The sequence below is a fragment of the Rhineura floridana genome, chromosome 16 (genome assembly GCF_030035675.1).
Source record: "Rhineura floridana isolate rRhiFlo1 chromosome 16, rRhiFlo1.hap2, whole genome shotgun sequence".
Classification (NCBI taxonomy): domain Eukaryota; kingdom Metazoa; phylum Chordata; class Lepidosauria; order Squamata; family Rhineuridae; genus Rhineura; species Rhineura floridana.
In genome coordinates, this window is record NC_084495.1 from 5,664,782 (window position 1) to 5,682,840 (window position 18,059).

At 42.3% G+C, this 18,059-nt stretch overlaps 1 protein-coding gene across 1 annotated transcript in view; it reads right to left on the reverse strand.

Annotated features, from left to right (window-relative positions):
- The window catches only part of ATRX (ATRX chromatin remodeler), a 163,982-nt gene that overhangs the window by 22,980 nt on the left and 122,943 nt on the right, over window positions 1-18,059 (reverse strand). The window contains exons 27-28 of the mRNA XM_061598106.1: window positions 17,863-17,963; window positions 11,951-12,059 (exon numbers count right to left, since the gene is read on the reverse strand). Of these exons, the coding sequence (XP_061454090.1) occupies window positions 11,951-12,059; window positions 17,863-17,963 (210 nt within the window). The remainder of the gene's footprint in view (window positions 1-11,950; window positions 12,060-17,862; window positions 17,964-18,059) is intronic.

An 18,059-nucleotide genomic window follows, 5' to 3' on the forward strand; every position in this document is an offset into this window, starting at 1 on the left:
ATAGAGATTGCTGGTACCCTTTCATTAATTGTTCTGAAATTTCATTGGGATAGCCTATGTATTTGGACTGCCTTCAAGTCGATCCTGACTTATGGGCAACCGTATGAATATGGTTTTCATGGTAAGCAGTATTCAGAGATGGTTTACCATTGCCTTCCTCTGAGGCTGAGAGGCAGTGACTGGCCCAAGGTCACCCAGTGAGCTTCATGGCTGTGTGGGGATTCGAACCCTGGTCTTCCAGGTCATAGTCCAACACTCTAACCACTATGCCATACTCATTTAGGAGTACATTTTTTATATTAGAATTTGTATCTTGACGGCTAGGATCTCCATCAAAACTATTTTTTTTCTTTCAAGTAAAAAAAGCTGGCAACGTAACAAAGGTTTTATCCAAAAGGTTCTGCATAAAAATACTACCCCCAAACGTGTGACAGAATGAAACTGAGCCCCAAGAAGGTTGTCTCCTGTCACAAAGAGACAACATGAAAATGCTACAGAGATGGAAAAGTGCATCTTTATAAAAACTGAAGACATACTGAGTTATATTTTTATAAAACATACCTGCTTATAAAAAATAAAATGTTCTGGAAGTTATAATATTAGATGAGGAATTTTCTAGTCCAATGCTCAAATGCAGCAGAAAACTAAAGAAATTTACTTATGGCCCCAAATTGTCTAAATCTACATATGTGTTAAGAATGGCAAGCTTGTCACAATAAAAGGCAGGACATGTGGCAGGGGAAACCCTATGATTAATGAATGCAACAGGATGCTTTTAACATAATGACAGAAGCCCTTTCTTAAATGAAATTCTAACTTCAAATGTATTTCTTCTCATTAAGGGTGGAACTCATTGTGCCCACAGCAGGAATTCAGGCAAGGGCAGAGAACGGAAAGCCAAGAAAGGACTGGGTTAAAATAGGCCACAACTTTATTGATGACAGATGGAACGACTGGCACAGGAGACCCCCAAGTCTCCGACATATGGACTGGTGGTGTCTGCTGAGGAGATTGTCAGGGGAGGATGGCTAGATGAAGACAGCCAACAGTGAATGCTGTTCCACCCACTGTCACCAACCAGGTTGTGAGGCTGGAGTGACAGCCCCCATGTTGGGCTGGGCCTTGAGCCCTTGCCCCAAGGCCCCAAAAGGGCACCCTTGTGGTGGGCATGCAGGAAGATTACTTTCAGCTACGCTCCCAGCCCGCAGCACAAGGACACATTAACAACCAGTTGTGAGAGAAAAACAGGCAGGAAAAGACAAAACCTTCCCAAGGCATTAGAAGGTGAAAAAGACAAAGGCCAATCAAGAACAAAGGTAAACATTCCCTCCTAGCCCTGTCAACTGGACCCTAGCAAGGGATGATGAAGAGGCATTTTAGTTAGGAGGGAGGGTAGGATAGCCAGAAAGGGTCCCCAATAAAAGCCCCAGGAGTTGACAAGAGGGGAGGTTCCACCTCAGGTGTACTCTAAGCCAACCCCACTCCACTGGCCAATAACAGGCTAGCCCAGAAAGAGTCATTATGGACTCCAGGTGCAGCAGACTGGTCTAGCCCAACTGGGTCCTCCTGCTCTCCCACCTGCTGTGTGGCTCAAACGCCAAAGTCACAACACCTATTAACTCATAAGAACATAAGAAGAGCCTGCTGGATCAGGCCAGTGGCCCATCTAGTCCAGCATCCTGTTCTCACAGTGGCCAACCAGGTGCCTGGAGGAAGCCCGCAAGCAGGACCCGAGTACACGAACACTCTCCCCTCCTGAGGCTTCCGGCAACTGGTTTTCAGAAGCATGCTGCCTCTGACTAGGGTGGCAGAGCACAGCCATCATGGCTAGTAGCCATTGATAGCCCTGTCCTGCATGAATTTGTCTAATCTTCTTTTAAAGCCATCCAAGCTGGTGGCCATTACTGCGATTACATTACTGCCATTACATACTCCCTCAAAGTATTTTATTGAAAGCAACTATTTTTAAAATAGGACACAAACTTACAATGCAATCTTAACCATATTTACATGGAAGTTAATCCCCACTGTGTTTACTTCCAGGCAAGGCAATACAGGCTTTTCCCTGGGCAAGTGTCCATGGGACTGAATTGAGCAGGGGGTTGGACTTGATGGCCTTATAGATCCCTGCCAACTCTACTATTCTATGACTGCAGCCCATGACATTTATGGATAAAGTAGCTTGAGGGAGGGATAGATGGACAGATCAATTCTGAATTGAACAGTTTTAACTTTTTTTATCATTGCAACTGTTTTAGCTGTTTTTGTAACTATGTTATATTGTTGTAACCCACTCTGGGGCCTTACTGTGAAGAGTGGGTAAAATTAAATAAGAGTTAAAGTTGGAGAAGTGGAAAGTATTGGGGGGGGGAGCACCCACAACCTCTTGCTCACCTTGTCAGATGAAGAGTTCTAAAAAGCTAGTAGGTATACACGGGGTACAGAGTGGCCAGAGTGCATCAGTACAAACACATGGCAACCATTAGTTATTCCACACAAAGGTAGTAATCATTATCTCAAGAAGCACAATTACATTGTTACAGTTGACCCTGGATATTTTTTATTAAATTTATATCCTGCCCTTCCTCCCAGAAGGAGCCCAGGGTGGCAAACAAAAATACTAAAAGCACTTCAAAACAACTTAAAAATATATTTAAAAAACAACTTCAAAAACATCTTAAAAAGCAATTCCAGCACAGATGCAGACTGGGATAAGGTTTCTACTAAAAAGGCTTGTTGAAAGAGGAAGGTCTTCAGTAGGCACTGAAAAGATAATAGCAATGGCATCTGTCCAATACTTAAGGGGAGGGAATGCGAAAAGGTAGGTGCCACTACACTAAAGGTCCGCTTCCTATGTTGTGCGGAATGGACCTCCCGATAAGATGATATCTGCAGGAGGCCCTTGTCTGCAGAACGAAGTGATCGACTGGGTATATGAGGGGTAAGACAGTCTTTCAGGTATCCTGGTCCCAAGAGTTGACCCTGGATAGACTGAAAGTCCTGCTGAAGAAGGTATGAGGAGTGTTCACATGTTACTCTGTACCCAGATACAAGTTGCCTGTATCTGTGTACAGCTGTTCAGGACAAAAAGTCTACACACTGTGATTTTTCAGATCCCCACGTGTAGCTGTCCCCTGAATGAACTGGAGTTTTGCTCATGTGTTCATATGTCCCTGCATTCTCTCCACGTGATTTTGAGAATTTGTGGCTTTCTCCCCGGGAGGGCCTCTCCAGGACAGTGAGCTATTGGAAGTGAGGAGGAATCCAGCGCCACAGAGAAAAAAAGTCTGAGGGAAAGCACAGCAAATGAGGGAGGGGGGAGAGGAGAGAGTCAGGTACTGAGGGATGATAGTGCAAGCCTAACCCATGCATACTCTGAAGGAAATCCCACAGAGTTCAAGCGTACGTACTCTCAGGTAAGTGGGATTAGGACTCCAGCCCACAGAGGAAAGAGTCTGAGGAAAAGCGCAACAACTGAGGGAAAGGGGGAGGGGGAGAAGAGAGAGTGCTGAGCATATGAAGGATCACAGTACAATCCTAAACACGCCTACTCTGAAGTAAGTCCCACAAGTTATTGGGATTTTCTCTCACACAAGTCAGGGAAAGCACAGCAAATGCGGGGGAGAAGAGAGGGAGTTCATCATCTGAAGGATCACAGTGTAATCCTAAACATGTCTTGCATCTCATGGCCTTTTGGTTTTCTTTTGTTATACTTTTTTTGATACTTATGCATGTGTGCAACTATCAACTGATGAGAAAGGTACTGGTCCACATGAACGTTTATGCTACAATAAGAACATAAGAAGAGCCTGCTGGATCAGGCCAGTGGCCCATCTAGTCCAGCATCCTGTTCTCACAGTGGCCAACCAGGTGCCCGGGGGAAGCCCGCAAGCAGGACCCGAGTGCAAGAACACTCTCCCCTCCTGAGGCTTCCGGCAACTGGTTTTCAGAAGCATGCTGCCTCTGACTAGGGTGGCAGAGCACAGCCATCACAGCTAGTAGCCATTGATAGCCCTGTCCTCCATGAACAGACAATAAGTCTGTTAGTCTGTATTTTGCTACAAGATTGAATTAAAACAAGGGGCTCAAAATATATTTTGAAGGTAACTATCACATCCCCCCAAATTATGCTGTTCTTTTGTGTGCACACACCCATTGCCTTGATTTTGTTCACATCAAAACATTTCTCGTTTTGGAATGGTACTGCAAGATTTGTTCCTTTAAAGAGGGCAGATACTTTTCTGTGTGTACGACAATTGTGTAGTTAGGGCTGAAGAGAAGGGAGGGGCATATGACAGTCCACAGAGTGGCAGACGACAGAAGCAGCAGTAAAGAAGGTTAGTGCCAGTACAGGCATGCTGGGCTCCACCAGGGCCATTTCTGGTCACTGCAGCATCCTTGCATATTGCTTAGTCCAAGGGCAGCTGGCCAGGCACGTACATGGTTACAGACGCTCATCTGATTAATTGTACTATTAAAAATATATTGTCCATTTCTATGACAAATTGGTGCTTATTCCCAAGTAAATATGTTTAGCACCAGCAGAAGCAAACACCGTGTCATTCCTGTAGCCACGATGGTGCTATGGTTTAAGTGAGTTTTTAACATGAGAAACTGCATATGCTCAGCGTATTTCAGATTGTAAAATTAGGGTTAACACGCTGCTTTTGCTTGTTTCTTACTCTAGCAGGGAGATGTGGAACTTGTGGCCCTCCCAATGTTGTTGGATTCCGGTTCCCATTAGCATGGCCAAGGGTGGGGGTGATGGGAATTGGAGTTCGACAACATCTGGAGGACCACAGCTTGCCCTTCTCTACTCTAATATAGCAGTAATGTGGAAAATAGTTGTGAGGCACAGAATGGGGGCACCGGGGGGGGCGGGACAAGACATGACAGACATGGGAAGAAGGGAAATGTTATTTATGCGCTTCACCTGAGGTTTAAGTAATACCCATGACCCAGGGGAGAGCGGGGGGGGGGGGCGGGAGACCATAAGACCACTAAAATCAAGTAGCTACACTGCTGGAGAGACTCCTTAGTATTTGCCAAATGAAAGATGAAATATTTGAGGTATATCCCGGAAGTGTTGATCTTGTTGACTATGGTGATCTTCCACCCATACTCAGAACAAAGGCAGCTATCGATCGCCTGTAGAGCATTTACAAGTTATTTTTGGAAGAATTTCCCCCATGCGTTCTCGCACACATACCATCATTCAAGCCACCTTTATTGATCAACTAGTTTACGGCTCAGATAATGTTGAGTGAGGGGGTTTGTTTCAGACATTTTATAAATGTGCCCAGACGTGTTTTGCCTCATTTACATAAAGGAAGTATAAGAGATATGCACAGCAATGAATTGACTCAGTTACATGAAGAACAAATATGGATGCATTTGACCACTTGCCAAATATGTAGATCTTGTGCCCAAATAAATGAATACAAAATTATTTCACCTCCCCCTTGTGATGTTCCTATATTAATGTATATATGGTAAGTGTTGGTTGTTTAGAAGATACATGGTAAGTGGAGTGAAAGAGGAGGGGGAGTGAATGGGCAGTAGAATGCTAGATGATTGGCTGAGTGTTTAAAATGGCTGAACGTATAAAAGGAAGAGTGAGAGTGGAATCTGGGGGGAGAAGAGAAAGAGTGGGTTGCTTGGTGGGGTTTAGAGAGTTGTTTACCAGGAGAGAGTGAAGAAGGAGGGGGGTGGAGTTCGGATTAGTATTAGATAAAACCATATGCTTATGTGCCTTATGAAGAAATCTTGTTAGCTTGTTATCTGTGTTATTTAATAAATACTTAATTTGGTTTACCAAAGGCCTGATCCTTGGCTGGGGTTTCACAGACCAGAAGGGAGGATGAGGTAAATACCAAGGCTGAAGGATAATATGGTGGCAGCGGGGAAGGGAAGAATAACACCACAAGTATTCAGAGCAAACCAGAATTATAAGCAGTCTGAGTAAATCAAAGGGATTGGGGACAGTTTAAGCACTCAGTCACAGAGGTAACCAGATTGAGGGAGACTCAGGCAGAGTCTCTGGGAATACTGGTTATAGGACGTGACTGGTGGTGCTGCCTAGCAGGGGGATCTGTTGAGATCTGTGCTAGAGCGGGGAGAGAAACCATAAGAGAGGACGGTCCGGACTGGTGGAGTCCCTGGTGGTACCTAGAGACAGGCAGTAACCACGAGCAGGTAGGAGCCTGACAGGGAGAGCCAGGGAAGGAAGCCTCACACCCCTCCCCAAAGCTGCAGAGGCAAAGTCCACTGCAAAATGAATTAAAGCCTTCTCACTCTACTTTCTTCTTCTAATCACATGTGAAGATTTCCAACTGCTATTGGTCTACAGTGTCTGGGTTGGGAAAACATGTATTTCAAATGATAACATAAACAACCACATGGAAGTTATGTTTTGTACAACTGTTAATTCACAATATTAACTGAATATGAGCTAGGACACACTGATTTCAGCAGATATATAAAATTCCTGCTTTAGAATCTTTTTCCTTTATAGGTAACAAAAAGTTGCTAGTTAACCTTAAAACATATTTTGAATAAAAATAATGAAACAATATATATTGTTTTAACAAATAAGGCATGAGGCAAAATGAAAAATCACAGCAGGACAAACCAGAATATGGTTACAATCTTATACATATTCAGCTGTAAGCAAATTTCTTTGAACTCAATCAACTCAGTGGTACTTTTGAATAATCTTGTTCAGGATTAAGCTAAAAATGCATTTTACATTTCTTCCTGAAGACCAGCAGAGAGAAATATAGCCAGAAATCTGCCAATAATAGATAGCATAATCTTTGGGAAACCACAGTAAAGACCTTGCTTCTTTCCACATGTGTTAATTTTCTGTACAGTGCAATCAATAAGCATGTTTACTCAGATGTTAATCCCTTAGAGTACAATGAGATTTACCACTTTATAATTGTGTATTGGTTTGGAAACTTACCTAACAAACCTATACATACTTACTTGGGAGTAATTTCCATTGAACACAAAGGGGCTTACTTCAAAGTAGACATGCACAGGATAGTGCATTTGGCATGGGATTTTGTGACCAGTCCCAACTCAAAGAGTTTAACAGAGGTTACTTATGCTTTTAATGTAGATGCTTAAAAATTCACTGTGTGTGCAGTTCTAACCCCTCTTACCTGGAAGTAAGCCCCATTAAATTCAGCAGGACTTACTTCTGTAAGCCATTTGTACAGACTCTGTTCTCTACCTTACAGAATTATTGTTCTCTACCTTACAGAATCATACCTTACAGGTATGAAGGAGTGCGTGCAAAAATGAGACAACTTACCAAAGTGAAACCCTTTTTTAAAAAAAAAATATGCCAATGATTGCATTCTCCTAGAAGCAATGTTACACATCTACTGTACTCTGAAACATTGGGAAGATACCATTTATGAGTAAGCTCATCTCTCTGCAACTCTCACCTTTCCAGGTCATCAAATATGCCCAAAGCCATTTGATGGAGCTGCTATGGGAAGCAGACTCCACGCATATCTAGGTTTGGAGCATAACGCCTGAGCTAGAAAGGCAAGAGCTACAGACAGATGAGCAAATAGTATCTAAAGCAAGGGTTAGGAACTTGCGGTCTTCCTGAGAAGAGGAGAGAGCCGGTGTGGTGTGGTGTAGAGCTTAGAATGTGGAACCAAGAGGTGGGAGACCAGGGTTCCAATCCTTACGCAGGCATGTCTCTCAGCCTAGCTTACCTCACAGAGTAGTTGTCAGGATAAAACCGGGAGGGGGAGAACCATGTTTGTAAGCCACCTGATGTTGGGCCTCAGCTCCTCCGCGGGGGCCAGGAAGGGGGAAGGCATGAGTTTCAGGGTCCCCAGCTGTCAGAAGGAGCGGTAGATCCAGGAGTTGTTGAGTCTCCGCAGGATAGGGGGTGTGGGAGTGCGTTGGAGCCAGGGTCAGTTCCCACGGATGGTGCGCTCTCTGAAGAAGAGTGTGCCCCACCCCCAGACCAAGACAAGGAGCCATTGGAAGTTGCTCCGGAGGGCGCGATCCCTCCCCCTCTGCCTAGCGGTTCTCAGGAGGCGCCAGGAGAGCAACTTCCCCCTGACATCGAGCCTGTTGCCGAGGCCCTTTTGGATGACCATTGGATGCCCGCCCACTGTCACCCCGCGCTCGTTGTCGCGAGAAACGGATGGGTCAGAGGCAGGACTTCAGAAGGAGTCAGAGATTAAGATCAAGGACTTTCCCTACTTAAACCTGCGGCTCCAGGGGAGGAGCTGCTGAGTCAACTTTCTTTATGCCTTGCAGAGCATGTCTAGAGTGCAGCTAGGGAATTCTAGTGAGTTAGTTTAGTGCTCTCTATGAAATGTACTGCTTTTGATGTACCTATTACTCTAATAAAACAAGAATTAATTACACCTGTGTCTCAGCCTCGTGGATCCCACTCTGAACGGGACACCTTGAGGTCCTCAGAGGAAAGGTGGGATATAAATGTAATAATGATGATGATAATGATAATAACATAGCAGTGCCGCTGTGGTAAGAATACCATTTAACACAAACCTGCCTTTAACAGTTGTTGGATGGATTTCTATGAGTCTGTTTGTAAAGGTGTTTGAATCAGGGGTGAGAAGCCTTTAGGCTTGAAGGACCGAGTTTGCTTTTTCCCCTAGATTCTGCAAAATCTACCAACTGGAGCCAGGGGCGCTTAAAGAATCCTTAGGAGATTAGTGAATCTCCTGTGAAGGGGGAAAGGGTGGGGTTGGGAATTAGGGGAAGGCAACGTTGATGGGGACATTTACTATCTTTTCACTCTTGTATTGGTGTTCTATAAAATGACAATAAATAAGATTGCGGGAGGAAAATAAAGAATTCTTAGTCCAGGAATTTGTTTTGAGTAACAAAACCAAGCTGAGCCTCAATAAAAAAACCAACTCCCAAAACTCCCACCCATAAGCTCTAATCATTTCAGCAGTGTGATTTCTTTTTTGGGCAGGGGGAAGATTCATTTTGTTGTTGCCATTGCTAAATGATTAGAAGTCAGAAATCCTTACTGATCTAATTCAAATCTCCCAGAGATCTATTAGCAGATCCCAATCTAAAAGCTAAATATTATGACATAAATAATCAAAAGGGTTGTTAACTGAAGAACTTTTTGCTGCTTAGTTGCTAAAATTACAACTTATACAGAATGCAGCGGTGCGCTTACTTACCAACAGCCGCCGACGGGATCACATCACGCCAGTATTATTTGACCTACACTGGCTGCCGGCTGTTTTCCGGGCCCGATTCAAGGTGTTGGTTTTAACCTTTAAAACCCTGTACGGTTTCGGCCCAGCTTACCTGAAAGAGCGCCTCCACTGCCACCAATTATGCCGCCCAACTAGATCAGCCACACAAGGCCTTCTCTCAATCCCGCCAACCAAAACAGCTAGGTTGGTGGGTACTAGGGAGAGGGCCTTTTCTGTGGTGGCCCCCACTCCCTGGAACTCCCTCCCATGTGATCTTCGACATGCCCCTTCCCTAGATGTATTCCGCAAGGCCCTGAAGACGTGGCTATTCCAGCAAGCCTTCGAGGTCATTGGGTAAATCACCATGATTCTGTCATTTATCGTATGTTGTTAATATAATTGCTTTTATATGTATTGATGACTGTCCAGTATTTTACCTATTGTGATTAATGTGATTCCATCTGTTATTATTGTATTTGATCTCTTTTAATGTACGTCGCCTAGAGTGGCGAATTGCCAGATAGGCGACAAACAAATTAAATATTATTATTATAAATATTATTAAAATTTGCACTGAAAAATCATATGAATAAAGACAAATAATCCAATACCACTTCCCACAGCAGCAGTTCTCTCCCACCCACTGTACCACAGCCCAGAGCTTTCTTGAGTGTTCTCTGTCCTCAATTTTTTGGGGAGGTATATACATAAATATTTATTGAATTTTGCAACAAACCAACAACAAATAAAAAAGGGGAGATAGAAATAAGTGGCTGGTAGATACAAGCAGGACCAGCACACACAATACCATAAAGAGCAGGTTATAGCATAATCAAGTCCAATATTGGGAACAATGCATCCAGAAAAGGAGCTCGGACTTTTACTCACTCTGAATTGTACCTAACCAGAAAAGGGATTGTGGTCTGTGGGTACGCTGGTTGCTAGTTGCAAACATCAAAAGCAGCCACCAACTGCCCTCAAAGCTGCTCTCTTTCAATATGCGCACCAGCCTTTCCATAAGGGCAATCTGCCCTACCTTCCGTCACCAACCCTCAACAGTGAAAGGCACTTTGGATCACCAGTGCTCTGCTGTTTCCAGTTTTGCTGCCTCAAGAAAGGTTTTCAGGAGATGCTAAAATGGAAAGAGGTGCTGGAAAGCCCAGTTGCACAAACAGCCTTCCCTTGTATCTTAATATTATTATCATCATTATTATCAATCTGCCCTTCCCCATGATTATTATTATCATTGTTGTTGATGATGATGACGACAATGATATTATTATTGTTTACATGCCCTTCACTTTTAGATCCCAGGATGAATTACAACCATTTAAAATACAATATTATTACAGTTTAAAACTAATTACATGTCATGAGTGCAACCCTGCATATTAGATTATTTATTTCTGGTATTTATATATCGCTTAAAATTCAGAATTTCTAAGTGGTGTACATAAAATCAGTACTATAAAATATATTAGCACAACAGAATATCTCTAGAAGAAACCAGGTGCCACAGATTAGAAAAATAGCGACCGTTATGTCGCTAAAATGTTTTAATAGCTGTAATTATGAGAGTTACAGAAGTTGATGCTTTACTTTGAAAAATTGGTGTCTTAGTTAAAAAAATGTTAAGGTGCTGCAGGAAAAATGAAATGAGCAAAGTTATATTCCACTTTCTACCACAAGAAATTCCATAGAAAACTATTTCAGGTTGAACAACAGATCTAGCATGCCCTGCCTTTTTGCCAGTAAAAGGGAACTGCTTCAGGGACATATTCAATGTCACTTCCTTTTGCTGGCAGCAAACCTGTATATGCTGGAGACTGTACATTAGTTGAATGTCACATGGGAATAACTGTACAAGCATACAGCTCAACTCCTTGTGTACCCAGGTACAGAAACTGTACGCTCAATGAATGCAACATGTGAACAGGGTCACTGAGACAGGTAATTTGGGAATGATCATGATGGTAATGATATGACATTTGTTATGTTCTGTACAAGTTTATGTTACAGATAAAATGTCCAGTGTGGAGATCCAAGATTCCAGTCTGGCAGGCCTCTTGGATTACTGTCAGAAAACAAATGTGAGGCATACCTAAAAATGGTTGTTCAATAGCACTTATGATACAATGAGAATAACTTATTAGGCTTACCATATCTTGTAAATAATTTTTATGTTTTTATGAGTAAGAAAGCTTGCAAGATTTTGCATGCTGAAAAAACTCTTCAGCACAAAATGATCTAAGTTTCAATTCTGTATTTTATCAGACAAGAAAAGGGCCTTTTATATGAAAACAGTGGCTGATTTGGAAAAAGTCTCTCTAAAATAACGTCAGACTTCATTTTTTATATGAATGCATTTAGGATACATTTCCACACACATCAGCACTGGTTTCAGTCATGTACCTCATGACATAAGTACTTGGATGGGTGTTTTTTTCAGAGTGTTGGATTTGGGTAAACCCCACATCTCCTTGGATTTCACACTGTACATGCTAGGATGCATTTCTAGACAAAATGTCAGAGGTTTCATTCATATATATTATGATATGGTTACTCAAAAGGTACTTTATAGTGCCTTAACACCTATAATTGCTTCACAGGACCTGTTTCTTGGATACATTACAATGGCTGGAAAAGAAGTACTTTACCACAATAGCAAAAGCATCATGGGCTATGGGAAGAGATCACTTACATACATATACATACAGCAAAAAGGTGGGGTTTTTTACCTGACATTAGTTACATCATTAAATTCTTCAGCCCACTTCTTTCTTGACTGAGCTGTTGTAGAACCATCTAAACGATAATAATCAATATTTCTGAACCATTTTCCTTCACCTAGGAATTTAAAAGGCAAATGATTATATGCTGTTGAATAAGAACAGAAATAAACCGACAATTTACATGTCTTTTAAAATGTAATTTATAACTCTCAAATATATTCTAACATGTTGAAACTCTGTGGAAAAGGAATGACAAAAGCAGGGAGAGTCAGAAGACACTCTGCGCCGGTGGATCTATGGAACTGCTTTCAGGCGCTTGAGGATGAGACTGGAGGACAGCCTGCAGAGGAAGAATTACAGGAGACCCCGCGAGACAGCAAGTGAGAGGCTGAAGCTCAGTCAAGCAGAGGCAATTAAACCATGTCCCATGACAAGAAGAGTAATAGTAATAGTAGAGGAAGGCTCCCTACTCCGTGGGATTGAAACCCAAGTATGCCGAGATCCATGGACTCTCCAGGTATGCTGTCTCCCTGGAGGATGGATTAAAGAGGTGACAGAAGGAGTGCCATCACTCATAAAGCGCACTAACAGGTCCCTTTCTTCTCATCCATGTTCGAACGAATGATACTGCCAAAACAGAACTACGAAGAAATCATGTCAGACTTTGAAGCTTTGGGAAGGAAATTTATCCATCCTTCCGGTACTCAGAAGAATAAACAATAATAATAAATTTTATTTCTAGGCCGCCTATCTGGCCGCACAAGCGGCCACTCTAGGCGGCGTACAAGATCAAGTAAAAGGATTTACAACATACAAACTACATACAAACCCAAGAACTACAATATAAAACGAAACCAAACCCACCCATAGCTAAAACCAATAAAATTAGGCTACCCCAGGGATCTTGTAGGCCTGCCTGAATAGCCAGGTTTTCAAGGCTTGGTGAAGAGAGAAGAGAGGAAAGGGAAAGAAAAATACTCCGGTGGAATGACTGGCTACGAAGGTGGTGCCGAAACAAGAGATTTGAATTCTGGGACCATGGGCTAGGCTTCCTGGAAGGTGGACTGCTGGCAAGTGATGGGTTGTACCTCACAAAGACTGGGAAGAATGTGTTTGGCCACAGCATGGAGAACATCAGGAGGTCTTTAAACTGAATCCCAAGGGGGGGGGAGGGGAGATGTAAACTTGGAGGTAACAACTGAGGAAAGCTTGTGCACAGTAACAGGAACTGAGAGAACACCTCTAATGGGACTCAATAAAAGTCTTTGTAAAAATGTAGGAAGAAAGCTAGACCATAAACCACATGGTCTTCAGTGTCTGTATACTTAATGCCCAAAGTACGGGAAATGAACAGGATGAACTTGAATTCTTAATACAGGAGAGTAAATAGGACTTGATAAGTATAACTGAAACTTGGTGGGATGACTCCCTTGGACTACAGCAGTTGAAAATACAATTTGTTCAGGAAGAACAGAAGGAATAGAAATGGAGGCTGAGCCACACTGTATGTTAAAAATATATACCCCTACACATAAATACAGGTGGATTAGTTTGGTAGCTTCATTGAAAGTATCTGGATGAAAAAAATGGGGCAAGGAATAAAATGGGGCAAGGAATAAAAGGAACATGGTGGTTGGAGTCTACTGCCAACCACCCAATCAAGGAGAAGGCAATAATGAAACTTTTGGAAAGCAAACTGCTAATGTTTCGAGGAGGATGTAGTAGTAATGGGGGATTCCAGTTATCCCAATATCTGCTGGAAGACAAATTCTGGCAAATACGGTCCCTCCAAGAAATTCCTGACTTGTGTTGGAGATAACATTCTCCTACAGAAAGTTGAGGAAAGAACTCGAGAATCAGCTATCCTTGACCTGATTCTAACCAAGAGAGATGACGTAGTGGATGAAGTTGCAGTTACAGGAACTCTGGAGGAAAGTGAACATGTTCTTGATTTTAAGAAAGCAAAAAGTAACCGTATGCGTACCCTGGGCTTCAGAAAAGCTGATCTTAACAGAACAATTACAAATAAGGTTCCATGGCAAGCGACCCTAATGAGAAAAGGAGTCCAAGATGGGTTTGAGTTTCTAAAAAAAGAAATTCTAAAGGCACAATTGCAAACAATTTCAACAAGGAAAAAAGGTGGAAGACAGCAGAAGAAGCCAATGTGGCTTCACAAAAAGCTTAGAAATGACCTGAAAACAAAAAGGACATATACAGGAAGTGGAAAGAAGGCCAGGCCACAAAGGAAGAGTACAGACAGGTAGCACAGAATTGCAGAGATGGCGTCAGGAAGGCTAAAGCTAAGAATGAGCTGAAGTAAGCAAGTGATGCTTCAAGCAACAAAAAGCTTTCTTCAGGTACATCTGTAGTAAAAGAGAAAAGAATGGTGATGCAGTTACTCAATGAGGATGGCAAAATGATAACGTATAAAGAAAAATCAGAAGTGCTCAATTCCTACTTTGGCTCAGCCTTCTCCCAAAAGAGGGTCTATGATGTGGACTACAAGTTGAGGGGGCAGGACTGCAGCTTGAGATTGATAGACAAATGGTCAAGGAATACCAAATTACTTTGAACAAATCTCCAGGGCCTGATGAACTGCATCCTAGAGTAATGAAGAAACTGGCTGAAGAACTCTCAGAACCACTGTATATTATCTTTGAGAAATCATGGAGGATGGTTGAAGTACTGGATGACTGGAGGAGGGCTAATGTTATCCCTGTCTTCAAGAAGGGCAAAAATGTTTAGCCTTGAGAAGAGAAGACTGAGGGGAGATATAGCACACTTCAAGTACTTGAAAGGCTGTCACACAGAGGAGGCCTAGGATCTCTTCTCGATTATCCCAGAGTGCAGGACACAGAATAATGGGCTCTAGTTACAGGAAGCCAAATTTCAGCAGAACATCAGGAAAAACTGTTAGAGCGGCATGACAATGGAACCAATTAACTAGGGAGGTGGTGGGCTATCCAACACTGGAGGCATTCAGGAGGAAGCTGGACAGCCACCTGTTGGGGATGCTTTAATTTGGATTCCTGCATTGAGCAGGGGTTGGACTCGCTGGGCTTATAGGCCCCTTCCAAATCTACTATTCTGATTCTACGGCGGAGCAGAAACAAGAATTCTGATCTTTGAACTCTGGACTGAACCCAAAGAAAATAAACTACTTGAAAAGTGGAAAGGACTAAAATATAAGGAAACTGAGAGAACACCACCAGCTGTTCCTTTAGATTTAGGCATAGTGATAACTGTTTGTATGCACACATATCAGATACCTGTTTGCCCCCCCCCCCAAAAAAAACCCACATTAATTCCTAATAACATAAGACCTACCCTGCTGGATCAGACCAAAAGCCTATCTCATCCAGCATTCTCGCAGTGGCCAACCAGATGGCTATGGGAAGCCCAAAAGCAGGGCATGAGCACAATAGCCCTCTCCCACGTGTGTCCCCCAGAGACTGGCATTCAGAGGCATAGTGGCTCAGAAACTCAAGGTAACATACAGCCATCAAGACTAGTAGTCATTAGTATAGCTTTACCCTCCATAAATTTGTCTAATACACTCTTGATGTCATGCAAGGTGGTAGCAAATTCCATAGTTAACTATGTGCCATTTGAAGAATTACTTCCTTTTGTCTGTCCTGCATCTCAGCATTACTGGATGACGCTGGGTTCTAGTATTATGAGAGGGTGGGAAACCTCTCTATCCAGTTTCTTCACGCCTTGCATAATTTTATATACCTCTATCATGTCCTCTCTCCTCGGGAATCTTTTCTCTAAACTAAAATGCCGCAAATACAACCTTTTCTAAAGGGGATTTTGCTCCAATCCTTTATCACTTCGGTTGCCTTTTTCTGATCCTTTTTGAGGTGACCTCAAAAAGTACTAATTTAAAAGTACTTTAATAATAACTTTGACAAAATTAAGAAAAGAGATATCTAGTTTTGTGTTTTGGACTCAGAAACATAATAAAAGCAACCTAGTAAGTCTAGACAATCTAGACTATTTGTTTAATTTAATGTAGATTTCCTCTCTATCTCTGTTCCACCCCCGCCCTGCCCCCATTTTCTCCATTCACATACCCCATTGCTGAGGGGAGACAGTCTCAAAGGGATAGTGGAGAAGTTTTGTTTTTAAAGGCTCTGCACATTTATTTTACATGCATGGCTATTTTTACTCTTATAATTTGTATCGTCTTCATAGAATCTCAATGTAAAATCTGAACTAAGTAACTTCTAGAAACAGCCCGAGTAAAGGTTTAATTCTGCCACACATTAAGCATGTGAAAGTCCTATAGGACTTCTGCATACATACATAAGGCAGGATTATAGCTAAAGCTTGCATTTCAAGGACCAACATAAGTAGGATTTTTATAGAGAAATTAAATGGTAACAAAGTCAGTAGTGTTTCTGGTTAATTTTATCATCTCAACATTTTAAAGCTCTGGGTATGGCTGCAACAATCCCATAAGCCTATTGCAAGAGTTAATTTAACTCTGCCTTTTAACCTCAAGCCTTTTACTGCTGGAAATCTAGTTTTCTAATTGATCTTTGTAGTTTCATGTTTCCACTTCCTCTAGTACGATGTACCTCATAGAAATTGCATCCTTCAAAGTAAATGCCTTACAGGAGATCTCTTAAAAGTCAAGGTCTAATCACTGTGAACTTGAAATTTAGAACAGCTGCTGAACCATCCTGCTTGTTATGGTTGTTGCTACTGGCAAGAAGAATTTTAAAATATAGCTGATAAGAGAGTAAACACTCTGCTTCTTTTAGAACCAATTATCTTATTTTCAAAATAAACTAGACTGAGGCATTTATTAAAAGTGAAGCAGAAAGATACTTTGATGCTGGCATTTCACAGAGTCTTGATGCTAAGCCATACTGTAGCACACATGGTCACTAGAGTGAACATTTGCAATGAGTCTACCCATGCCGTCCATAAACAGAGAAAATAAAAGGCCCAGAGTTGGATGCTACAATTAAGCCATATGAACAGGGGATTTATCAGCCAAACCAGTTAACCACATACCACTAGAAAGCCCTACAGTAGTTCAGGGACTCCTCTGGTAGGTTAAGAGGAACCTGATAATTGTAGCTTCAGGTTGTGCAAGCAGCACTGATCACCTTGGACACCTTGAAAGACTGCTCATCAGTTCCATATCCTTGTTTCCTAGATCAACACTTAATCAGTCTTTCACATAATGAACCTGCTGAAAAGACGGAGAACAGCTGCAGCAACAAACTTAAGACAGCATGGGAAAAGAAGAAAGCAAGTGGGAGCCTTAGGAAGACAGAGGTTTTATCCACATCTTCTTCATTCAATCTAGAGCTTGTGACGGACTACAGCCCCTGGCAGCCAGAGGAAGACACAGATGAGTCAGCAGGGCTGGTACTGAAGATGATCTCGGGCCCTGGCTGTAGGGGCACTGACACCCAACCTCTCCATCCTCTTGCCAGGATGATTCTCCTGTTCTGTTCAAACATGAACCAGATATGCATCACCACACATTGCAGCACAGTTTATGCCCTGCCCTCAGCACAGGTCTTCCTCATTAGCTTCACTGGTGAGCAGCTCAATCCTCTGTTTTTGTCCACCTGTATTTCTGGAGGGTGTGGGTAGAAAGGTCAATAAGAGGTATTTTCACAATCCAAGAAATTCATGTCCTTGTCCATGCAGGGGATAGAAAGAGAACCTGTCCCAGTTTGACTGACGCTATTTTGGAGAAGAGAACAGAAACCTGCTAGAAGACAAGCAGATTTATGAAAACATTTGTTGTAAATATAATAAATAATGATGCGGCTTCCAAAAGTTGCAAATGTCCTAATGTGAGATGCCTGTGGAAAGGCAGGATATACATGTTGTAAACAAGCCAACCAACAAGCCATCTTCCAGATCTACAGATACGACATTTCTACACTTGCCTTTATATATTATAGGCTTGTCTTCTTCTTTGTCCTGGTTTGCTAGCTCCAGAAAATCTTCTATCAAATCCAGTGATATCAGAGACTGGCTGAACACTAAGCTGAAAGTGGAGAAAAAGATAAATAGTTACCACTTTCAATTTAACTAGCACATCGATTTACCTAACCACTCCAACGTCATAAACTTGCTTTATGGA